The 26,110-nt window shown below is 42.2% G+C and overlaps 2 protein-coding genes across 5 annotated transcripts in view; one reads left to right on the forward strand and one right to left on the reverse strand.

Annotated features, from left to right (window-relative positions):
- FANCF (FA complementation group F) overlaps window positions 1–26,110 on the reverse strand; it is a 327,076-nt gene that overhangs the window by 94,616 nt on the left and 206,350 nt on the right. The window lies entirely within an intron of this gene.
- Window positions 1–26,110, forward strand: part of GAS2 (growth arrest specific 2) — a 111,882-nt gene that overhangs the window by 74,015 nt on the left and 11,757 nt on the right. For all 4 annotated transcript variants that reach the window (XM_081883126.1, XM_081883125.1, XM_081883128.1 and 1 more), the window contains one exon: window positions 1,430–1,537. In XM_081883126.1, the coding sequence (XP_081739252.1) occupies window positions 1,430–1,537 (108 nt within the window). The remainder of the gene's footprint in view (window positions 1–1,429; window positions 1,538–26,110) is intronic.

Genomic DNA, 26,110 nt, shown 5'->3' on the forward strand with positions numbered 1-26,110 from the left:
GGTTATATCAAAGCAGCTTTGATTTAGGCCACACCAATACTTTCATTAAATTATTTTAAACATGAAGCTGGACACATGAAAAACATTTTCCCATGCTTTATTCTCCAGATCTGGCTTTCTATGTATATTATGTTGCCATCCTACATGTGCCGCATTGCCACACCAACATAGGACCCATCATAGGAAGAATGCAACATAAAAGGATAACTTAAGCAGTAAAGGGAGAATGCAGTTAGCAGCTTTCCCTCTCACACATCACCACACCATCATCAGGCTCATCACTTCCATCGTTCCCTGACATGCTATTATGTAAGGACAGCAACTCAGTTTAAACTCAGCAAACACTTCCCCCAGTATCACATTCAGATTGTTTCTTTCTGAACAACTGAGGAGCATAAAATGAGTAGAGCTCATAGACTATTGGCGTTAATACTGCAGGGTACAGTGGCACACCCACTCACAGGACCCCTTGGGAGAAGACCCTAGCGGTTTGCGTGTATTAGTAGCAACAAGGTTATACAAGTCAAAGTCCAGGGTTTTCCAGACTGTAGGTTGGAACTTCAATGAGGTCACTCCACAGAGGAATGAGGCCTGCAGTCTCTGACTGCCGCTTGCTGAGTTACCTCAGAGTGAAGGTGAAGCTGTGGTTGGGCAATAGGCAGCACCACGAGAGGCCTTGCCCCCTTTTGCAGCAGTCCTCTGATATTGGAAATGATGGGTGTTTGTGTAAGTTTTTTGTAAGTATTGAGTGAGTGAGAGAGGCAGGTGGATTTAATTACGAGTACCAGTGGAGACTGGTGCTCACTGAAACCGGTAAGGAGGAAGCAGAGGAGGACTTAGGAGAGTGCGACCGGTTTCAGTCGCACTAGTCACGGAGCCTCAGGGGTGCTGCAACTATGGTTTAGAATGGAACATAAGAGGTTGGCGGAAGGTGCTGGATTTTCCGTGTTGCTCAGTGTGCCGCTGAAATTTGACCCCCCCAATGTTTGCCACTGGAGGAAGGCAAGGAGGCTGATGAAGACAGAGCCAGGAAAAGGTGGAACTAATTTTGGTTTTGACCGCATCCTTCTGCTTCCACTCTGAGTTCCACAAGAGCAACCACCAAGACTAAGGAGGTTGACAGACAGTGTCACCCCTAGACTGGTTTGTAAATAAGGAGGGATGCTGGCTGAGGACATTCTGAGCCTGGTGCAGCAGTGTCCCAGTTGATTTAATGGACCAGCCTCCAATGAAAGGCACCTAAATTTCTGGCACAGTCTGAACACTGCACAATAGTGATGTGATGGGTAGAACAACGAAATAAGAAAGAGCAGGTGCTTGGTTTAGGAGCTGGTGGGAAAGATACAGTTGAATATAATCTGTCCTAATGGTACTGTAGTGCACTAAACAATTTAAAATGATAACTTCCCCCCTCTTTTTTCCCCCAAAGGTCAAACATATTTCTGAAGATCCTCCTTGTAAATGCCCTAGTAAATTTTGTGTGGAGCGTCTTTCACAAGGAAGATACAGAGTTGGAGAAAAGATCCTTTTCATCAGGGTAAGAAAGATTTACTATTCAACTTGCAGAGTGACGTCTGGTAAGCACTTAACTAGGAATGAGCATTATGAGGAATGAGCATTATCTTGCCATATACTTGTCATCATTACTGGATAGAGTTGTGCAGGGGCAGATTTCACATCCCTCCATACATATGAACATCTGGCTGGGATAGATAGTTCCTTTAAATTACATAGTTAAAGTGGTTGGGTGTTTTCTTTTTTAATGCTGCTGATCTGTCTGCTTCTATCGTCCTTGTCTAACCCCTCCCCAACAATTGTTTTATTGCCTATAAGAATGCAGTCATTACTGATTTGTTGCAGGAGATCCAAATCTCATTTTCATGGGTACCACTTCAGCTATGGATAATCACATTGATCCCATACTCAAACTGCAGAATGGTATTTTCTTCTGCCAAGTGAATCTACTGGAAAATACATTGAACACTGCATGGAACCTGGTTCTGTGAGTGCCAAAGGCCTCACCTGGTTAACACCTGGGATGTGAATAATGAAGAATAATGTCTACCTGAGAAGTAGCTTGGCCACTGTTGCTTTCTGGAAGAGAGCATGGTAGCGGTGAGGAAGTGGGGAGTTCAGCATTGATGCAAATGCATTGGCGACACCAGTCTTGGGCTCCTGCCAGTGCAACGGCAACATGCTCACCTCCCTGTTGCTTCCTCCTTCCCTTTCTGATATGTAACAGCAACCTATCTGCCAGAATGCTAATGTAGTGGCTTCCTGTCCCCCATTGAGATGCTTCTGGTTAAACCTTCCCTCCTTGCATGTGACAGTCCCAATGAAAATGGGTCCACTCTTGATACTGAAAAGCAACGACAACTCAGATGTGATTGGTGGCCATGTGATTAAAGTATAATTTAGGCTGAGTCTATGCTGTTGAAGAGGCATGTTTTCAGCTCACTAAACACATTCTCTGACCACTTGATAACCTTTCAAAAAGAGAAATATAGTATTTTTAACTGCTGAGAAGCTGTACTCCATGATTTAGAAATGCTGCCCCTAAATGCAAGGGCTCATGCATAATCTTGTTTAATGTGGATAGTCAGTTTCCTGTACCTCTATTAATTATCCATTGTCCATATGACAATCTCTTCCAACCATTGCCTTCCCATATGTTCGCCTCCCTTAATCTGGATTGTCACATACTAGGGATACTCTGAAAGGGAGAGGATATGAGAAAATCTAGATTGAGGGAGGGGAAAGTGATCGTGTTATTGCTGAGCATGTTTCAGGGTTGACTTTGAACATTGAAGACTGGTTTTCTGGGTGCAACCTGGTGATCCCTGTATCAATCAGGCCCTGCCTCTGTTTCCATCTTGGTTGCATGCAAAAATAAGCCACTGATTTTAGTGTGGTTGCATGAAATTGGATTTGTAAAAATAATTTAACAGTGTATTATTTGAGTTGCCATTTCAGATCAGCTGAAACATGTTTTACAAGATAGTGCAGATGAGTAATGAGAGTGAAACTTAAGCCTTTGATAGATGACAGGTCACCTACACCCGTATGCCTTGTTCAAAAAGCGGTTGTATCTACACTGGATCTTGAATAGTCAAGTGCTTTGGGGAACTTTATGCTACACCTCTTAACAAAGGAACAGTTACTCCAGTGCTGGTTTACTCACTTGAAGTCAACATGAGTCACTCCCATATGAGTTAGAACAGGATTGGACTCCAATGCCTGAGTTAGGCCAGCAGTTCTTAAATTGTTTTTCTGTGTATTTATGTCATTGGAAGGAACTGATAGCAACTTAAGCAACTGCTGTATACTAAGTCAAACCATTAGATCATCTAGTTCAGTATTGTTCATACCAGCTAGCAGCAGCATTCCAGTTCTTCAGGCAGCGATCTCTCCCAGTTCTACTTGGAGGTGCCAGGAATTGAACTGGGGAGATTCTGCATGCAGAGCATTACTCTTTCCCTGAGCTACACTCCTTCCATACAGCAGAATGAGTTGGATCCTAAGAACCATAAGGAGAGAGAACTCTGCCACCCCATCTTCCCTGTTCCCCTGGAAAGCCACTCCTGAGAATTAGAGGAGCCTCTGGAATGGAGTGTGATGAGGTCTGTCGGCTGGTGAACTATGGTCCACTGATCTTTTACATGCATCTCTCCTTGCTCCAGAGGGTTCCCACTTTCAGGAGAGGTGTTTTTTGTGGAGATTCATGAGGCTGAAGTGGGGAGGAGAAGACAGGAAATTTCTCTTTCAATTGCTTTTGGTGGCTTGCAAATTTTGGAATCTGGCCCAAAGTTGAAGGTTTCCTCCATTTGAAATATTTAGAAAATCATTTGTGGGCCATAGGTCTGTTAGAGCCCCAGTTTCTGGCTTACAGAGGCTGCAGATTAATCTAACCTTTGTTTTTGATTACTCTTTTTGTGATTGCCATGCTGCTTCCCTTTGTATGAAGCAAAATTGGCAACAATTTGCAAGGAGCCTTTTTGTGGCCCCCAAACATTAATTGCTTATACCTTCTCATGCACATGGCATTTTTAAAAATCAAGAATGGCTAACCTCACTTGGCCTGAAGACTACATTCACCCTTGGTCAACCCTCTGGGGAGCACATGTGACTACCCACACCTTGTCATGCACAGGCGACACATGCAAGCAGATGCTCACAAAGGTACAGTGTATCTTTCTCAGCTGATCTGTTTAAACTAGCTGAAGGCTGTTGTGTCTCTCTGCTCATCAAATGATTACCGTATTTTTCACTCTATAAGATGCACCAAACCATAAGATGCACCTAGTTTTAGAGGCGGAGAACAAGAACAAAAATATTCTTTCCCTCTCTGCACAGCGCCTCTCCAGCAAAGCGGGAGGAGAAATGGAAGGGGCTCCAATTCTCCTGCCACTTCGCTGAAGGGGCGCTGCACAGCTTTCCCCCTCTGCGCACTGCCCCTTCAGCAAAGTGGCAGGATAAGCAGAGCCCCTTCTATTTCTATTTCCGCTTCACTGAAGGGGTGCTGCGCAGAGAGAGAAAGCTGTGCAGTGCCTCTCCAGCAAAGCAAAGCTAGGAGAGCAAGAGGGATCGGTGTGCACCAATCCCTCTTGCTCTCCTGGCTTCAGAGAAAGCTGTGCAGCCTGCATTCGCTCCATAAGACGCACACACATTTCCCCTTACTTTTTAGGAGGGAAAAAGTGCTTCTTATACAGCAAAAAATATGGTTCTTTGCTGACCAGGGAGAAGTCTATTTGCATCCTCATCAGGGCACCCCAGTGCCATGTCTCCTTTATTTTATTCTTTCACTGTTGTCACCAAAATTGGTGGTGTCTTCGGGGATGCAGAAAAATGGGCTTGGGGGCTAGATTAGGACTATTGGAGGTTAGCCGCCTCCGATTTAAATGTCTGAGCCTGTTTAGGATTCTTCTCCGTCTGTAAAGCTAAAGGAGTTATCTAGATGCTAACTCACACGCCATACTTTAGCAAGGAAAGGCAGTGCAGTTGCTAAGGAAACAGAGCAAGGACATTTCTTTGGGGATTTACTATATTAACAGGGGCTTGCTTGCCTTTCTGTTTCTCCAGAAGTGTTGTTATAATGTCATGAAGACTGACAGCATTGAAATCCAATAAATAAAAAATTACATTTAATGCACAAATAACAGTATAACAGTTCTGAAGGGCATCATTAGGTAGGTAAAAGATGAAAGAAAATATAACCAAAATGCAGCAGGTATTAGTGTTATTGATGGCGTTTATTATGCATACAGCACCAGCAGTGCACATGGCACTTAACAAAGAGACTTAGGCCTTATCCACATTTCTGCTTCTCCCCTGCTTAGAAAGCATGGGGCCGGGAGTTTTTCTGCTTTTCCCTTGCTATCTAGGTGTGAGTCTGAGCAATTTTGCCATTGCCCTGCTGCTTTCTCCTGGAAAACCCACTCTGTAATGATAAATCAGAACAAATGGCAATCTGCAGGAAACCTGAATGCCATTTGCTCTGAATCAGCACTAAATAATGGGTTTTCCCAGGGAAAACACAACTGTGGATGAGCCCAGAAATGTTACTGGACTAAAAGTTGGGGAGACAATGGGAAAGAGAGGATGGGAGGAACAGAAAGGGCAGATGTATCAAGAATTGAATATGAAGAAATGATGTGCCATCCACACACATACACATATGTATGCAGGCAGAGCAATCCTAACCTGGCCTGCAGGAGGAGGATCAGAGCAGTGGTGCCTCCACGACATCTGAAACTGTGCTGTCTCCAGCTTCTCAGAATGGAAACTGGTGATGGGAGAGCATGGCCTCCATGGGGCTATCCCCGAATTAGTCTAGCCCAACTCATAGCCGTGGACATGCCTTGGACCTGGTGTTCACTTGTACAGATGTTGGTGATCTGACACTAAGTAAAAGCGAAACTAAAGAAGTCTCATGGTCAGATCACTTCCTGGTGCAACTGGACTTCTCTGCGACCCTTCCCCTCTGCAGGGAGGTGGGACCGATTCGGATGGTCCGTCCCCACCACTTAATGGATCCAAATGGTTTCCAGAGAGTGGTAGGGGATGCTTTATCCCATGTTGATGGCCTTTCAGCTGATTTCCTGGTGGCCCCCTGGAATGTGGAGTTAACCAGGGCTATTGACTGGTTGGCTCCGAAGTGCCCTCTCCAATTGCATGGAGCCTGGAGAGCCCCGTGGTTTTCTTCAGAGCTGAGGGTGAGGAAACAATCGCTGAGATGGCTAGAGCGTCGGTGGCAGATAACTCATTCTGAAGCTGACTGGACATGGGTTAGAACTCAATGTCGAGCCTAACATTGCTAACAGTGGTAGGGGAGAAGACTTTCTTCACTGCCTCTGTTGCATCTGCAGAAAACAGCAGCAGGAGACCCGTTGAAAGGGGCAGTTATCAAACAGCTTCTTAAAAAACCATATTTAGATGCGGCCAGTATGGCCAACTATCGTCCAGTTTCAAATCTTCCATTCTTGGGCAAGGTGATTGAGCAAGTGGTTGCTGAACAACTCCAGGCACGCCTGGAAGAAGCGGACCATTTGGATCCCTTCCAGTTGGGATTCAGGCCTCATCATGGGACTGAAACTGCCTGGGTCGCACTGGTCGATGATCTCCGGCGGGCTAGGGACAAAGGTGAGAGCTGTTTCCTAGTTCTGCTGGATCTCTCAGCGGCTTTTGACACTATCGACCATAACATCCTTCTGGACTGTCTAGAGGGGCTATCTTCTATGGCAATGAACTGTTTTGGATCTTAAGCTGCCTCTGTGTGGTGACCAGAACTGAGGGCAAGTTCCACTGCATGGGTACCTCAGTTCAGTTTCCCAACACTATCAGTATTGCCTGTGTGGACGGGTTAGGAGGTAGGATCACAGTCTTAGGCATCATTTTGGAATGTTTTGGGAATAGTTTTCAATGTTTCTTTTTTGGGGGGTGGGGTGGGGGGTTGGAAGCCTTTTTAAAATCACTCAACAGTTTCTGTTTTGGTATTCTGAAGTTTAGTACCTTATTTCCAGTGCATGTCATTGTTTTTCTCCCTTTCATCAGAATAGTTGATCTCATATGTAAGACACTTTGCATATGATGCCCATGCTCTTTTTGAGGCATAAATGTTTCCTTTGAAACTGATTCTGTTGCTGAATAATGTGTTTAACTCAGGAATCAATTATCAGCTTTTTGAGATTTACATTTTCACCTTGATCCAGCTAAATATTTACATGCATCCCATTAAAACCAATGAGACTTCAATTAGTCATGACTAATTTGCTCCATTGTCTCATATAATGCTGTTCTCACTCTTATATGGAGGCGAATTTGCCACTCTCTCATCACCCCAGGAGAGGTCTCAAATGGTTTCTCCCTGGGGAGGAGTGTTGGGGTGGTATGAGTGGATACCTGGGCAGTTTGGATGAGGAAAGAACAGGGATATATATTCCCTGTTCTGTTGTTGTGCCCACCCTTCCTCCTTTTTGCAGTGTGGGCTTTGCCAGTCACCTGTTGAAGGGGCTGAGTAGGGATTTTTAGGGGAGCCTCCAATTGGCCTGGGACTCCTCTTTTTTGCCTTCTCCACTCTTTTGGAGTGGTGCAATTTGTTGTCACTCAGGCCTGACAGGAAAGACAGTTTAAGATCTGGGGACCTTTAATCCTGTGGCAGTGCCCCACACTGTATTTGCTTAGTGAGTGACAGGGGTGCCCTGTGGGCTGAACATGTGCATCAGGGTGAATGCCAAACAGATGGGGCCACAGTGTCCTTGTCTGATTCACAGATCAAGGGTTTGTGTAGCAAGGAGGAGAAATTTCTTAACCATCGTTGTGTCAGGGCACAGGTAGTGACTTCCGTCACCTCAGGAATTGAGAGGGAGATGATCCTCCCCTAAGTAGGGAAACTTCCTGCTCAGACTTTGTTTTGTTTGGTTGAATTGGACTAAGTTAGGTTACTTGGTTTTCTCTGCAGATTCTCAATTTTTCCATAATGTTAACTGAAAGCGGTGTCTCAAGTCTTCCTTGGAGTGGGCGTGATGGCAATTATGGTCTCATACCGTAATTCATTTTAGCTGAATTAGGCCCCTTATACATTAATTTTGTTGGTTTGGCTTCCTTTTATGCCTTCAGACAGTTCTTTAAATCATTGCTTCTGTGTACTATGTATGTATTTTATACTCTTTTTTTTCATCAAGAGGTAATGGGTAACCAATCACTTCAGTTTTCATAGCCAAAATTTATGAAGGATATGGGAAACTTGAAAGAACTCAGAGGAGAGTATGAAGGTATTGAATGAAGGTAATGCAGAAAGCATGTTGAGCATTGGAAAAAAGCAAAAGTTTTCACACACTTAAATATCTTAGAAACAGACAACTGTTCTTCACTATCAGCAAAGAAATTGCAGAAAGATATAGGTCTGAATCGGATCATTCCTTCTGCTGGCCACATCTTGGGTTCTTTCATGGAAGGAATGCTTCATCGCCTTGTACTGATGGCATCAATATACTGGAATGTCTTGCTGCTGACATCTACTGATCCTTTTAATATCCTTCTATGATTGTAAATCCTCACACTGTCACAACGCAATGACTGTTTTTAGTGAAAGAAACATATGGCAATATGAACCTTGCAGTTTTGTACATGAATGTAGCAGCTTATAGGATCAGACAGCCAAATCCATGCAAGAGCCAAAATGCTGACCTTACACAATCTCTGCCGTCCAATGCAGTCCTTTCAGGCAGAGGAAGGCACACCAAACCTCTCCTTCTACATTGGTGCTGTACTGGAACATCCTGAGAGCAATCAGATTTGCTAGAATAAAACTCTGAGCCCAGGTTTTGTGAAAACAAAGCAATTCTGAGCAATCAATGGGGCTTTCTTTTAATTAATCATGGATGGGTTTGACATTATGGATATTTACATGGAGAAGGCTGTACCAAATTAGTGATGTAAAATGTCTTATCAAATGTTATGCTCTGGGCCGCTGCAGCTAAAATGAATTGTTAGAACAACACTACCCAATTAAGCCCATCACGTGTACAATCTCTGCATATTGGAGCCTTTTCTACATTCAATTTTGACACCAACCTATGGCCTCTATTGTATTCTCCACCTCTTTTCCTTTATTTCCTCCTACATGTTCTTTTCGGGTAACATCTATAAATGTGCTTTGGGTTTTACAATGTAACGATCATTTCCTTTCTTACTGTTTGTATATGCGTCTTCTGTCTGTCCACCTGTTTGACAGGAAAAAGAAAACTAATGGATTAGTTTCCTGTCTCACAACTGTGTGCTGTTTCTTGCGATTAGAGTTGCACATCTCAACATGCCTCGCCATTGTTTGTTCATGAAAGTTGCAAGGAATTATTAATTTATTGTAGCAAAGCCCTAGGTTCAGATGTAAAAGTTTCTCTCTCTCTGAAAAGGAATTATTAATGAATACTCTGTATCCTGCTTTTTCATCTACTATGAGACCAAAACAGCTTACTGCAAAGCCCTAAAACAATGCCATAAAATGTAATTCTAAAGAATCTAACACAGCAGCGGCATACTAAAAAGCAACCATTAGCAGCATAGTTACAATGACCTTGGACTTGCATGCTCCCTTCCCTCTGGTGCAGTTGTGAGAAGTTTGGAATATTTGGTGAGCTTTGGAATATTTGGTGTATCATTCAGGTCCTATTCTGTGGCTGCTGTGAAGTTTAGCAGTTGGGGGGTGGAGTTAGGCATCTTGCTCTTTGAAGGTGAACTGTGAGCGGAGGTGGTGGAGAGGTTTGGGGAAGGTGTGGGGAGAGGAGGGGTGTGAGGTGTAAAGTAGGGCTGCCATATGTCTGGGTTTTCCTGGACACATCTGGGAATTTAAGGTCTGGGGGGGGATTTAAAAAAAAATAAATCGGCAAAATGTCTGGGAAAATCCCAACATATGGCAGCCCTTTTCACAAGTGTCAATTTCAAGTAATTCAAGTAGCACCAAGGGGGTGTTTTCCCCACTCTCTCTTCTGCCCCTCCACCCCACCCCGCATGAGAGAGATGCCAAAGGAGCATGAGGCTCAGAAATCTCTTGTTCCCCGATGAGCTCACTTGCTTGGCGGAGCCTGGGGGCGGCTGCATTCATCAGAAGGTGCTGCCCCAGCAGTGATGGCTGTAAGTTGTAGCTCTGCTACATGCCCACCTCCCTTGGAGCGACTTCACAGAATCCCATCCCACAGCCGCTTCTCTCTCTGCCTACTGCGAGCTAGAGCACCACCTTGCCCCACTCTGCGTGCATGTCAGGCTTCAGGAAATCTGTCCCCACCCCCCATGGCAGGCTGCCAGTAATAGACAAAGCTCTTACCAATGTCATTCATTCAATATTCACAGAGAGAGGCTTAGAAATGTTGCCTCTTGGAATAATTGTGTTGCTCTGAGTAATCTCCTCTCCCCTTCCCTTCTCAGTCATCAACAGCACCTCCCCCCCCTTTACGGTGGCTGCTTAAGGCCATTTGTTTCTTAGCTTTTAGCTCTCCCACTTTTACTGCTCGCCAGGTTCTGGGCGAAGGGGGGTCTGGCATGCTTTCTAATGATAACGTGTCAGCCAACTGCTCCGGCTCTGTTTCTCCCCCTCCTCTTCTCCCATTATTTCCCACCTTTGTCCCTCTCCTATCTCTGAGCTGTGACCTTCTGCAAACCACTGTTATAAATCTATACTGTCTTCCTCTTCTCAGGAAGGTTTAGGAGGAGGGGGAGGTGGTCTCCACCATTTTTCCTCACTCCAGTCCCTGACAGCGCAGCACCGAGGGGCTGCCCAGCAGTGACTCCACTCTGTGTACCTTCTTCCACTGCTACTAGGTTGTTGTTGGTACAGCCATTAAAACAAGTATGTTCATTTCAATCCTTCTCTCTCTCTTTTTTGAAGCAAAATGGGTGGCTGTACAGAAGTTATTATGAGCTATAAATAGTAAAATGACCATAACAAATGCACTTAGAAAACATTGCTTTTCAGCCATTTAATCTCGATACAGCCATAGGCACCTGAACAAATGCTCAATAAAAGGAAACCATCATATAACGTGTGTAAGCTTTGTGCAAGCCAGTCAGGATGAATGTTCAATAAACAGATTGTATGGACAATTTAGGATCAGCCGCGACTACCAGGAATAACAGAATGATATGCTTGGAGAAACACTGTCAAAATAAGTTCACCGGTATGCGCTGAGATGGACATGACACAGACTGACACTGCTTTAAAGGACTTGTCTGAAAATCCTCAAAGAAGGTTCAGCAGGCCAGTTCTTTTATTCTATTTTTATTCATACACAGCTGACCAGAGGTGCTATCTTGCACCCAATATTGGGGGGGCAGCATGTGTCACATACATGTTGCTTGTCACATGTGTGTGACATCATATGCACGATGCACTCTCGACATCACAGCATTGGGAGGAGCTGCACAGCTTCCTCTCTCATGCTCAGGAGGAGCCAGTCACTGAACCACTCCATGCTCAGCCTCCTCTGCCCCCTCAACACTGAGGGCGCCTGACCCCTGCCAGCAAATATTAAGGAGGCCTAGGAATTGGCATGTCTGCAGCTGACTTATTATCAAGTGGTTTTTAAAACTGAATTTTCCTTTTCAGGAAAGATATACCTGGCATCTGGCTTCAATTTCAGATTAGCCACAAGTCACAGACCAGTCACTTAAACTCTATGCCCTTTTGATGACAGCCTTATTAGTGTAAAATGAATCTTAATTCAGAGCATTTGGATACTCTCGAGTGGAAACTGTAGTCGAAAAGCAAACCAGCTCCCGTAAGGGTTATTATTGTAGGACAATTCTCTTCATTAAGAAAATGTTCTATTACCATTTCTCTCTTAACTGACCAATTTTGAGTGTATTGTGTGCATACTGTGCATTTAACTGGTCAGCGAGAGCTACATATATAACCACAGGCACATTTTGTATTTCTGCTCACTGTTCTCTGCTGGAACTGAATCTTCTTAAGGCTGTAGTCTGTGCACATATATGGGGGAGAAAGTCTCTTTTTCATGCAGTGTGACTTTCTTCTGAGCAGACGCACCTGAGAGAGGGATAGTCATGAAAAAAAGTTCATGTATCCACATTTCATAGTTTTCTGTGATTGTTTGCAGCAATTGCTTCCCAGCTTAGGTACTTTCGCAAAGCATTATGAAAGGGATTAATCACTACATGATCCCATTCAATCAGAGGTCTAGTTGACTATGTGACAGTATCATTGAGGTCAGTTAAAACTCTCCCTGTAAGAGGAAATGTACCCTCATTGCCCAGGCTAACACTCCCTGTTTTGCTGTTGCATGGAAAGACCCCTGTATAAAACTATCTGTAATGTTTAATAATGCATTTATTAAACATGACTAGTTGGAGCAATTGTAGATGAAAATGCATATCCTAACGAGTGTAATGCAATTTGGGTGGACAAGGTCTGCATTTGCATGTGCATCTAAGTACTGTTTTAATACTTCGTTGAGTGGCTGGGGCAACCGAATCAGAAGGATGGCATATAAATAATAAAATTATCTTTGCTGGTGTTGGTGTTGTTCACATCCTGGACCAACTAGTCAATCACATGCAACAAATGCTGGTCACGGAAGGATCAGCCTGGTTGCTTTGGCAATGGGAGAATATTAACTATTTTCCTGATGCATGCCCACTTCTGATTGGTTTTGCACTCTTTTGCCATGAGCTATGAAATGTTGCTAAAAGGTGAGTAGATCTTTCGCAAGAAGGTGAAAATGTTTGAGTATTTTGGCTCTGCATGACAACAGAGGACAAAGTTAGCTTTCCTTTGCAGATGATAATTGGGAAACAGTAATTATTTTTTCTCTTGCCTTCTGTCAGGTAAATGACAAAATGTTTCATATTTTTTTTTGTGAGTTCTAAAGAACCAGAGCACCAGCTGCTGCTTGCTATCTGATAGCTCTCTAACAATGAACAGGAATAATTTTCTATAATAATCTGGATTCTCTTTTAAACCAGAGCATCAAAGAAAAGTCTGTGAATGTATCATAAGGGAGCTATAAGGAGGATTGCCAGTTTTTTATGGCCCTGGGACTCTGTGTCTTCAACAGCAACCTGAGCCACATAAATTAAGCAGGTCCATCTTCCATTTGAGAAGATCACCTAAACCACCTCTAAGCCTATGTGTGTCTTCAGGCTGGAAGATGAATTTTCATAGAAATTCCAAAATGCTTCCAATATTCCAATAAGTATGTTTACTTACATATGATATTTGTCTAAGGCTGCAATATGCACTTATTTGGGAGTATGCTTTGCACAGTAAAGACACACAAACCTGGAATGTAAAATAAATAACATTATATAACCTTTACAATCCATATGCTATCAGATTAACTTCCAGATCAGGAAATGAGAACATGAGGAGTTATTCTTCATTCTGTCAGAGCAAAGTATGTGTGTGGGGAGGAAGGGATGAGAGGAGCAGAAACTAAGTTGAGAGTTGGCAGTAGAAATGGCAGCTGCAAGTTTAGAAAGAATAACAAACTTGTTGCATTGATGCTGGAACTTGAGTCAAACTTTGGTGCATGGAGTATCTCTTTGCATTTATTACTTATTTACTGTCTTTTGAAAAAATGCTTATGAATCTCAAAGCAATAATAAAATATCCATGTACTATAAGGTAGGATATCAAGAGGGAATGTTTATCTAAGCCACGTGTTACAGACTAATAAATAAAAAAGCAATGACCGTCTGAGGGTAGTGATATGCAGGAGAGAAAGGGAACAGAAAAACTATTTAAAAACAACAGTATTTCTGAAAGATGTCTCATTATGCACTATTATTTGTCCCATTCTCTTAATGTTTTCCTCAACATGAGCCAATTTAAGAGAGAAGTGGGCTGATTTCAATCTCAATCAGTCTCCATATTTTTCTAGAATGTGCACTGGCCACCTGTATGTTTTAAGTTTGCAAAGCAAGAGTGCATATTCAGGCTCTCTTAACAATTGAGACATGAATATGTCTTAGGTGATTCTGAGCTAACACCAAGGCATGGCCTTGCTAGGTCAGACCAAGCATTACAGTCATACTTTGTACAGTGGTACCTCAGGTTAAGTACTTAATTCATTCTGGAGGTCTGTTCTTAACCTGAAACTGTTCTTAACCTGAAGCACCACTTTAGCTAATGGGGCCTCCCGCTGCCGGAGCACAATTTCTGTTCTCATCCTGAACCAAAGTTCTTAACCCGAGGTACTATTTCTGGGTTAGCAGAGTCTGTAACCTGAAGCATCTGTAACCTGAAGCGTATGTAACCCAAGGTACCACTGTATCCCAAATGCCTTGCGAGTTGAACTTTTTTTTTTTTTTTTGCTGCAAACTCCGATATGAGTGTTCCTGTTTGCAAACGTTCTTTGGAACACGAACGTCCGATGTGACTTCTGTGGCTTCCAATTGGCTGCAGGAGCTTCCAGCAGCCAATCGGAAGCCGTGCCTTGGTTTCCAAACATTTTGGAAGTCTAAAGGACTTCCGGAACGGATTCCGTTCAACTTTCGAGATACGACTGTATTTGTAAAAAAAAAATAGCTAACACTTATTAGGTACTCCACTAGAAACTGTCCAGTAGTCCACCAGTGGACCAAATCTGCCATTTACACATTCCCTGATCAAAGGGGTTTAAACCTGCTGCCTCCATAAATGGGCATCTTTAGGGATGTAATTGTAGGATTTAACTACATAGTCCAGTGGTTCTCAACCTGTAGGTCCCCAGATGTTGTTGGACTACATCCCTCATCCCTGAGCTCTGGCCTTGCTAGCTAGATGTGCTGGGAGTTGTAGTTCAACAACATCTGGGGATCCACAGGTTGAGAAAGGCTGACATAGTCAGTGTCTCTCTCCCCCCCCCAATCATTATTGGATGAAATATTGAAGCCTGGTTTTGCTCACTCTGACAAAAAAAATCATTGGAGTAAAAACTGATTTGGCTATAATGTTCCTTGTTGTTTGGGAAATGCCTTTTGGCTTTCTAAGCAGATCAATATTTGATTTGTGTAAGCCTTATTGCAACGGTTGTAGAATTATGTGCTACAAACATGAAACATATAATTAAACTTTGGGTGGTGAATGTTTTCATGTATGGATTTGAAAAGAGCTTTGCACAATGTTCTTAAACCACCAGAAAAATCTCCCTTTAAAACCTTTGCTGCAGAGCATTTGCAAAAAAGTGGAACGCATTCTTGAGCCATGTTGACATCATAAAGCCTATGGCACTTTGGCTTTCCTTCTTATTAGGGTTTCTTTTTCAGCAGAGATGTCCTAACTTATAATTATATACATCAGAAGTTTAAAACACTGGAGCATTCATAAGGAGATGGAATTGCCTTTTCAAAATATGTTGCTTTAAGGGATCTTTGATTTATAGGATTGCTTCTAGCAGAAACATTTGAACATATAAACGAGAAGGCGCTGCATAGAGAAACTTAGAAAGGACGTAATTACATGACCACCCTCTGAAAGTATTTCTACAGGAATGCCATCTCAGAATCATGTGTGGTCTTTCCTGACTATTCCAAGGCAGCAAGGAAGGAGGGCTGGTATTCATGAGCAATTCAGTTACTCCATTTCCCCAATCACTCTGTCACTGTATCAGCTACAACCAAAGCTTTCCAAACTGTTGGTCGCAACATGTTAGTGTGTCGGCTGCTGCGTGTCGCAACATCTTAGTGTGTTGCACAAACGCTCCCCACACTCCTCCTGGGGTTGGAAAGGGTTATTTTAACCTTCAGATTGCTAGTAAAACTGAATTACTGTGTTGTGAAATGATGCAAAACTGAATTACTGTGTTGCGAAATGATGCATGTCTAAAAAGTGTGTCACCAACTTGAAAAGTTTGGAAAGCTCTGAGTTACACTGTATTTGAGTTTGCTTCCTCTCCTTAGAATATCAGCTCAGAGAACACCTGCAACCAACATCTCCGAACCTTGCATATATTCACTACCCACTAAGGGCTGATTCCACACTTCTACTTGTGCTGTGCCTAGAAAGCACAGGTTCAAGTGCTTTTCCGCTTGATCCACATTTTCTAGACATGGGTGCAAGCAGTTTCCCTCTTATCTCACTCCCTTCCAAGGGAAAACCCACTGTTTCATGATAAATCAGATATTTGTGCCAAAACCAGGCCAAAACCCCAACTGAAATGGATCTGCATTACTATTACTTCTCTGAGATGCTTCTGATATGTGAAGAAGTGTGCATGCACACGAAAGCTTATACCCAGAACAAACTTAATTGGTCTCCAAGGTGCTACTGGACAATTTTTTAAATTTATTTTGACTTCATAATATGCTACTGTAAATCACTCAAGCATTTCCCAGGTCCACTGAGACCTGAAAAGTTCTGAAAAAAGTAGTTCAAAACATCTAGAGGACATAAAGCTAGGGAAGGCTGGGCTAGGGTGAATGACCACAACAGCCAATGTCTTACCTGATAGGCAAATTTACAAGGTAAGTTCATTATTCCAGATGTCGGTTTCCATAGTGTTTGTGGTGCTAAATTAGGAAGTGAAAACAGGAAGCACCTCAGAGAAGTAATAGTAATCTTGCAGGTCCATTTCAGTTGGGATTTTGGCCTAGTTTTGGCACAGAAACTGCTCTGGTTGCCCTTTGTGATTACCTTTGTCGGGAGAATGACAGGGGAAATATGTCCTTGTTAATTCTGCTGGACCTCTCAACAGTTTTTGATACCATAGTATCCTTCTGGAGCATGTGTTTGAGTTTGGGGTAGGTGGCACCGCTTTGCATTGGTTCTGGTTCTACTAGGATGGTCACTCCCAGAGGGTGATGCTTGGGGAATGCTTTTCAGTCTTCAATGTGATGTTCCTCAGGGCTCAATTTTATCATCCATAGTTTTGGAGTACATTGTCAGTGATGTGCCGATGGCACACGGCTCTCCTTCTTCTTTATGTCTTCAGGTGTGGCAATGGATGTGCTAGACTGTTGTCTTTTTTCAGTAATGGACCGGATGAGAGTCAGCAGACTGAAGCTCAATCCAGATAAGACCTAGGCATTGTTAGTGGGTGGTTCCCTAGATCACATGAGTGGGAGGTTGCGTGCTCGTGAATGGTGGGTTGCACGCCCTCTGAAGGAACAGGTACAAAGCTTGGGGTACTCCTGGGTCCTTTGCTGTCACTTGAGGCTCAGGTGGCCTCAGTTGCACAGAGTGACTTCCATCAGCTTTGGTTGGTGGCCCAGCTGTGCCCCTATCTGGACAGGTATGGCCTAACTTCTGTTGTCTATGCTCTGGTAACCTCTGGGTTAGATTGCTGCAATGCGTTATACATAGGGCTGCCTCTGAAGACAGTTAGGAAACTTCAGCTGGTACGGAATTTGGCAGCTAGGTTGCTCACTGGAACAAGACGGTTTGATCATATTACACCAATCCTGCCTGACCCCACTGGCTGCCAATTAGTTTCCAGGCCCAATTCAAAGTGCTGGTTTTGACCTATAAAGCCTTAAATGGTTGAGGACTACAATTCCTCAAGGTCTGCCTCTCCCCATATAAATTGACCCAGACTTTACAGTCATCATTTGAGGCTCTTCTTCATGTACTGCCAGTAGCAAGCATTTTGCATGTCAACACCATGTTAATTGATTAATCTGTCATTTATTATATAATCTGGATTTGCCTGTTCATGCTGCTGCTGCTGTTACAACTACTACTGTGAAGAGTGGTGACTTTGGGTGTCAGAAGCATTAACAATCGCAATATCAGCATGTCAAAATTTCCAATTGGAAATAGGTTCATTTCTTTGGAGTGGTATGACTTGATCAGTGTGGATTTCACCCCCTCCCTGTACAGTTAAATGTGCTTCCAGTCTTTGGCTCAGTGAATTAAAGAAGGGATGAAAAATTAATTTATATAGATGAATCCAGATACAGTATATTTATATATGAAGATGAACATCATATACTGGTTGTAAGCTATTGTTCTGTGCACAACTTGGATTGAATCCAGACAACTTTGCCTTCCTTTATTGAATTTTACTCTTGTTTTTTCAGAAACAAGGCTATTTTGAGCTAATTGTTTTGGTTTGTATTACCAAACAGTTGCTTGTTATGTCATGTTGCTCACTGTGGTTTGCTAAGAGGAAAGGAAGAGAGTCATATAACATTTTGAGACATGTACAAAGAGCCCTGTTTTTAACTTTCCTTTCCCCTCCCTCCTCCCTCCTTCCCCAAGGTATATATGATTGTAGCAAGCCAAGAAAGTGATGTCATGCCCATTTAATGCTGAAAGTGTACATTGTTCCTTCGTCCTGCTTCTCTCTAGAGCACACGTTGTCATCTTTCTTTTTTTGGTGGTGGTGGTTTTGTAAATTCAGAATTAATGAATAGTGCCCACTTGCAGATCTGAATAGTGACATTCTTCAGTAAGCAGGGCACAAATGTAATTTCTGACTCGCTGAAAGCAGGCTCTAAGGACCATATAGCTCTCTGGTGACTGTCCACATATGCTACGACCCTTTTTTATTGGTTCTGGAGCAGACAAGCACACTCCTGTATTCAGTCCCTCTATACCACTTGCATGTTCAGCTGAGCCCATTCACCCATCTTGAAAGCAGATGGAAATAGAATACATTTCTGATTCTTTAGGAAGTTTTTCACCTGTGTACAAGTAGGTGGGTTATTGTAAAGCACTATTCCAGTACCTTACCTTATTGGAGATTGATGTAGATATCTTTGAATAACCTAGAGGCTTACCGTATTGGCCCGAATATAAGCAGCACCCACAAATAAGCTGCACCTTTAAGATTAAAGGGGGGGAGAGAATACCTGAATATAAGCTGCTCCCTTAAAATTCTGCAGGCACTCGCACACGTTCGGTTTTACTGTATGTCTGTTTCAGCAGCAATATTGTAAAAGCCAATTTTTGTAAGGTCGCGAATTTAATCTGCACTTTAACTTTTCATGGTCGGAATTGGGGGGGGGGAGTGTGGCCTATATTACCAATACGGTATTTGGGTGTTCTTGTTGGTGAATTGGGAGTGGAGATGTGTGGAGCAACACCAACCCTTTGCCTTTGCATGACTAGTACAACCATCTATAGCTGTGAAGCCTTCATAAATGCAGGTGAACTCACAAAACCTGCACAATCAGGGTGCCAAGTCACACATAAGCTTTCCTGTGTACAGCTGAATGCTTGAAGACTTTGCTTTTGTAGACAGTTGTACTGTTCCTGAAGAAACTAGAGTGTGGGATGACATAGCACAATCCCACTTCCATGTTAACTAATGTGGAAGCAAGAATCCATGAATATGGTTTTAAGTCAGTTGGCGTTCTAAAAATATGTATAATTCCTACGTTGAACCAATCTAAGATGTCCTATGGATCCTTACAAATGTCCTGTTTAAAGAGACTGAGATGGTTCAATGGGATTTAGTCCAAGAATCATACTTGGCTCTCTGGCCCAGCTTTGCATGAGTGCTACAAAAGACACAACGGAATAGCCTTATTATGATAGATGGATCAGGACCATCCTGCTATGTTGTATATTAGTTTTGGTGTGGTTCAGGGGATATATAAGTTATCTCATAGTGCCATTTGTATGGGATTTTAGGACTTCCTCACATTATGATGACTATACCATGGAAAGAATTGAAAGGAGACATATAAGACTGAAAAATATGGGCCGTGAAAAGAATAGCTCAAGAAACAACATTTGAAGGAAGGATAGAAAAAAGATGTGGATCTGGAAAGGGAAAGGCGGTTTCTCAAATATTTGCTAGGTGATAAAAAGTAAACAATTGTGACTAAGCACACAGAGAAATTATCTTAAACTGAATGTACATTTCAGCTAATATTAAAAAGTATTTCTATCTACAAAATGAACAGTTCAGCAGTGGAAGAAGCTATTTACACAGGATATTAAATCTTTAATATTTAGGTGATTTTTTTTAAAAAAAATAGTATCGTATAGAGTTTTGTAGATTTTGGATAGCCTTCCAATGAGTATGTATCTTGCTGAGAAAGGGACACTAAAAACTTCACAGAGTCTCATCAGGAATTCTTTTAAAGAATAAGCAATGAGTCCGGTATCATTTATTTATTATTGTACCCTACCCTTCAAACACATTGTCAAGGAGGCTTACTATTAAAACAGTATGAAGTAATAAATACTTCTAAATAAGCAAAAAAAAAAATTAGGGCAGCATCCAAATAAAACAGATCAACAAAAGCAAAAAACAAAACAAACAAAAAACCCTGGGGAAATGCAAAGCTCTTTCCCATGTGCCAAAAAGACATCAGAATGGGTTCCGGGTGAGCAAGGTTGCCACCCACTGGACCTCGGGTGCCTTAGGAACCCAGAAAAATCTTATGGTGAGGTTACTGGCAGGCAGCAGATATGGAGAGTGGGACAGCTGACCCTTCTGTCTACTTCATCATATTCAGCTTACTTTTGTGTCTTAAAAAAAAAAAGCATTTATTTTGTGCAGTGTAAGCTTTCATAGGCAAAAATACATTCAGTCAAATTTCACTTCATATAACACAGGCCTGTCTAACAGGTTGATTGAGATATACTGGTCAATCACGGGGTGTCCCTGGTCGATTCTGGTTGAATTTAGGACCCCTACATATTCAATAAATAAAAAAAAGCTGAACAACTTTGGCTCCCTAAAAAAACCTCCACAACTCTGGTCAATCCTCCAAAGACAATGGGTAGATCACTGCCAGTTTTTAAATACTGTGAGTAGATCGCAGTCTCTTGGGAGTTGGACATGCTTGATATAACAGTTAAAGTTAGATCTTAGCTACAAAGATGCTTGCCATAATAAATGCACCTTTCACATGCAAAAGGAGTCTCTTCAAATGTTTTCCCCAATAACTAAACCGAGAATTGGATGAGCACTTCTGTGCCACACTACTTTATTTTCACTCCTGCTTTGTTTGTTGTTTGCTGTAGCCCCTAAACCTTCCTCAACCATGTCAGGACCTAGAAGAAGGAAAAGTGGCAATGATTATGTTTTCTAGAGATGCCAATGGACTCAGATCTGGAAATAAGTTTCAGAATTCAGTAATGCTTGGCTCAAAGGAGAGGTAAACTATGACAAGCTCCTGAATTCTTCTGCGTCTTGGATTAACATGTAAACCAGAGAAGACATTCCTGGTTTATTTACTCCTTTCAAGTGTTGTTCTGAGTTAAGTTGCTGCAGAAACCCACGCCCTGCAGGGTACAGTAGACTTAAGCTCCCTCTCTCTTACCCATGTACCAGTTTGCCCAGATGCATCTCTTCAGACCCCATATAGATATATGTTTCTGCACTAGTTATTTATTTATTTTGTTTCCTACATTTATATCCCACCTTTTATCCAAGGAGTTCAAGGTGCTGTACACTGTACGCCATCTCATTTTACCCTCCCAACAACCCTGAGGGGTTGGCCCAGGGTCATCCTGAGAGCTTCATGGCTGAATGGGGTTTAGAACTTTTGTTTCCTGAGTATTCCTGAGTCCAGTATTCTTAACCCTTTTGCCACACTTTGCTTAGGAGGCTGATATGAGGAACTGGCCCTGGTCATTCTGAGTGGGGGGAAAGCTCTGTACTCCCTGGGTGGGATTATTGTTCTTGCTTTGGCACATGGAGGCATTTTTGATGGATGGGGTGTTAATTTTTCTGAATGTTGGATTGGCTCCAAAAAAAAAAAAATCTAAACCCTAAGGTTTTTGTTTTTAAAAAACACACCATATAATTTGCAAGTTAATTTGAGGCAAACAAAGGAGAGTTTGCCTCTTTCTTCTATTTTTCCAAAGCAGAAAGTTTTGCTCTCTGTATGCGTAGCCGCAGAGTGCATCTCCTTCAAGACCTCTGGGATATTACATGCATCTAAATAGATGTCTGTAAATGTTGATCCCCTCTACAGGGCCCAAACAAGGCATTGTAATACAGAGACAGACTATGAGGCTGCCCCATCAGAAAGCTACTCACTACTTATTTGTGAGGAAACACCTTCTTGTCACAGGGCCAAATTCTACACCAGAATCCAGTTGTTCATGCTGAAAGGAAATAGGAGGATAAAAGCTCCCGGATACTCTGTTTCAGCAATCAGTAGAGTTTCTTTTTTTCTTTTTTTGGCATTTAGAGTATATTTCTAGTCCAAGACCTTAGCCAGAGTCTGTAAAGGGTTTTTCTTTTCTTTTTTTAATATATAAAAAAATAGTCTTCTAGTGTAAAGGGAAAGATATAAAACTGATGAATGTCAAGACATCCAACATTCTCAAATTTCTTACATTAGGGGATTTCAACGGCGCTCTGCCTAAATGTCTCCATGTTGCATTTGGCAGGGAGCAGCACTCTGGATGGCTAATGCTAAACTCAGATCATTTATCTTCAAATCACAAAGAAAAAATAGTAATAATATCAGAGCTATAAGGCTATCAAGTACCTCCATAGTTAGGAAATGTGGTGTGTAGGGAATACGCTGTATCTCTCTTGGAACCCATGGGTTTGATGTAAAGAAAAAGGTTGTTCATGAAAATTGACCCCTCTGTAGCAATCTAATTAGTTGGATGGATTTCAGAATTAAGTGCCTCCCTGCTTACTCATCAAGTGCCACAAGGATGAAATAGAATAAGGCTCCTCCTTCCCCTCATCTCCTCTCCATCCTGAGGCAGAGATCTAAATTCCACATAACATAGGATAATTACATCCTTCCCCCTTTTACCCAGTTCATACTGACCATGGGGGAAAAGTTAGTTGCAAAGTCTTATCTGGCATATAGGAAAACCAGACGTATCTTTGGCAAGTCATGTTGTTCTCTTTTGTCATCTCTGGTATAAGGCTTGCTCGCTTTTAAGCAGCAATTCAATCCTTCAGTCTGCATGGATTTGTATTCAGTTTTTCAATTTAATCCTATCGTTCAAAAATCAGACATATTTGAAGCAAAGGTTTAACTCTCTTCCATTATGATCTTTGTGGTCACCGACTTACTAAACTCCGTTCAACTTGCCCCATTTTCCTGCATTGCATATATGCTCTGTTCACCCTGATTTTGCATTCAAATACAGAACAAAAGATGGAAAATGTTTCTTTTGACCTCTGAAGTGCACACATGGAAAATTGGCTGTGTGTTCCTCTAAATGGAGAACTAGACACAAAACACTGGTTGTGGCATAAATGCTGGCCACTGGATCCCATTTTAGGTTAGAGGTGATTGTCTTCAAATACAGTATGAGGACACAATTTGAAGTAGCACTTTAAATATGCATGCATTTTTATGGCAGGTTGATATTTCCTTGACAAAGGTGGCAACCCTATTTCCTGCTAAAAGTGAATTTGTGATAGACATGATATTAAATTGTACATGGAACAAAAGGATATTTCAAGACCATGAGAAAATGGGAGAATATACTTCTCAGGTACTGGAACTGTAGCTTTTCATCCACCTTGTTAATTTCATGAGCCTCAGCGTAACTCGGCTACTTCACACAGCTTTCTAATTAACCTTTAACTACTCACAGGAAGCTCCTTTTAGTAGCAGTTGGTAACCTGGATCCCTTCCCCCCATTGGGATTTGCCTAAATAGCCTATGGATCTCTGTATGGTTAATGCTTTTCTTTTGCAATTGGAAGAGTTTCCCAAACCAATCTTTTAAAAATGCTATAGGCATCCTAACAAAAAAAACCTTTTTCCTGGAAGAATGGAAAGAGTGGTGCTGTGTTTTTCTCATTAACGTTTTACATTTTCAGGGACTTTTTTTATGTGGGGAGCTTTAGCGATTTAGCAAAAACACTAAAGACAAGTACAACATAACCCTCAGCAAGAGTGTGCAGCACAAAGGCCCGATAGGCTCTCTTTTTTTTCATTATCCTGACATTGCTAAGCAACCAAGGACATATTGCTTTGTATTCTATGTGGCATATTCTGTCATTTTTAAAGCTGCCCCCTCCACTTTAAAAGCAGTGTCATTATTGGGGACCAGAATGAATGAGTTCAAGGATATTATGACTTTCTGTTCCCTGGCACATCTTCTTTACCGGCTCACAGCTGAGGCTCAGCTAGCTTCAGACTTCTCACTTACAGGTTTAATTAAAATTTCTAGCCAGCTCAATCTGTCATTCCTGTTTTCGAAGCTGCTGCTTCAGAGAGGGAGTTCCAGGGTACATCTGCATTGTTGAATTAGATCTCCTTCTCCATTGTCTTCCTATGTGTGTAACCCCGAGTGACAGCAACAATATTACTTATTTATTCCTTTGCCACTTATGTGCCAAAAATGGCTTCTAAGCGGTGTACAACTATAAAATCAACACATAATTGAAATACACAACACATCTGCACTGTGTTCAGGCCAGTTTGAAATGGAAGTATTTGGTGAAACTGAATTATTGTTTTTCCATAAACTTGTTCCTCTCACTAGCGTAGCTTAGGAAATTACTTTGAAAAGTATCCCAGTTCTGTAATGGGAATGGGGCTGACACACACATCTGTAGGGTATTCATTTTCCTTAAACAGAAGGCTAACTCCTTGCACTAAAGCAGATTCATATGCAGACATACTTTATTAGACTGGGGAAGTGGAACCACGCTCAGTGTTTCAAATGTGGGCATACCATAGCTTTGCATAATGGCTTTGTAACACTGGCCATTTTATTTTCAAGCACTTTCCTAATGACCTTTTAAACCTGGAATCTGCCTTTTAACTGCCACTGCAAACTGAGTTGACATTTTGCTTGAGCTATCTACCCCAACTCCAGTAGTACTTGCTTTGGGGAATTGCAGTCAGTTCAGATTGCATTACAGCATATGTAAATCTGGGATCGCTTGCCCAAAAGTACTTAACTTCACATTTGCACTGGATTGCATTTGCATTTGTTGTCCATTTACTCAGTCTGGAGAGGTTCTTTTGGAATCCTTCGCCATTTACTTAGGTTTTTACTGCCCCAATCATTCGGCTACCTTACTGCTCACCCCTAAGTCCAGTTCATTTATTTTCAAATGCTTCTTGATGGATTTTTAAAATATAATTTATGAATAAGCATCAGCCCCAACAGAGATCCTTAGAGGACCCCAATGCTTGAAAAGGTCCATGCTTCCTTACCTGTGTAGCATCTCTGTTTATTATCACCCTATGCCTATTGTCCTTTAACCAACTAAAGATCCATAGGTGTACTTGTCTCTATGCCTAAGTTTAATCAGGAGTATTTGGAAAGGAAGTTTATTAAAAGCTTTTTCAAAACAGAAGTCTGTAAGCATCAGGTCCCTTCTGCTATTATATGAAATAGGAAATCAATGTTTTGCAAGCCTTTATCATAAAAATCTCTTTTCCAAGCTAGCACCCTAGACTCTAACTTGAATACCCAGTGTGTTGCATGTCCACAGTGGTGCAGTGGGACTAATGCTGCCATGTGTCACAGTTCAGCTCTGCCCAAACCTCACATCTGATGTCTCCTCAGATGAGGAACAAAGGGAGCAGGACCCTCCAGCAGATTTCAACACTGCCAGTGACCCTGAGAAGCCATAGAATCTGGACACCCCTGCCTCAGGACTAGAAAGCCCTACAGGAGCTGTTTGGGTTCATGGTCTGCTGTGCCTCACACAACACCCTTAAAATCTTCTTCCCCAAGACCACAGAAGAGAAGATGGTCAGGCAGGAACTTCACAGCCATTGCCAAAGTGCCTGTCTAGCTGTTCATGGCACTACTTGGGAGAAAGGGGAAGCACACAGAAGTACCTGCTCGGATCATAACCTCTCTTAGCAAGGAGTTGAACTTCCAGCTCCTACAGAAGCTCCCAGCCTGAGCTATGTTATCACGGAAGCAACAGCTGGGAAATGAACACTATGGAACAGCAGCAGTGCAAATGATTTGCAACATCTTCCCACACCATATGTTTAAGAGTGGCATACTTTGCTTTGCAAAAAAACAAAAAACAAAAAAAACCAGACCTCATTTAGGTACATGGTATTAGCTATGCACAGTATGATCTGTTAGTTGCCCTTAGTCCCTATTGAAACCAGTAGGACTTCAGGTTTCAGTGACCCCCATTAAGTTCCACCAATTTGGTCTAGATCAATCCAACCCATCATTCTCTGGACTGTTACCCTTAATGTGTTAGCCTTTCCAAAGAATTTCATTGAAAACATTGGTATTGGCTTGAATCCTAACTTTCCTT

The sequence above is a fragment of the Podarcis melisellensis genome (assembly GCF_964234715.1).
Source record: "Podarcis melisellensis genome assembly, chromosome: 1".
Taxonomy (NCBI): Eukaryota; Metazoa; Chordata; class Lepidosauria; order Squamata; family Lacertidae; genus Podarcis; species Podarcis melisellensis.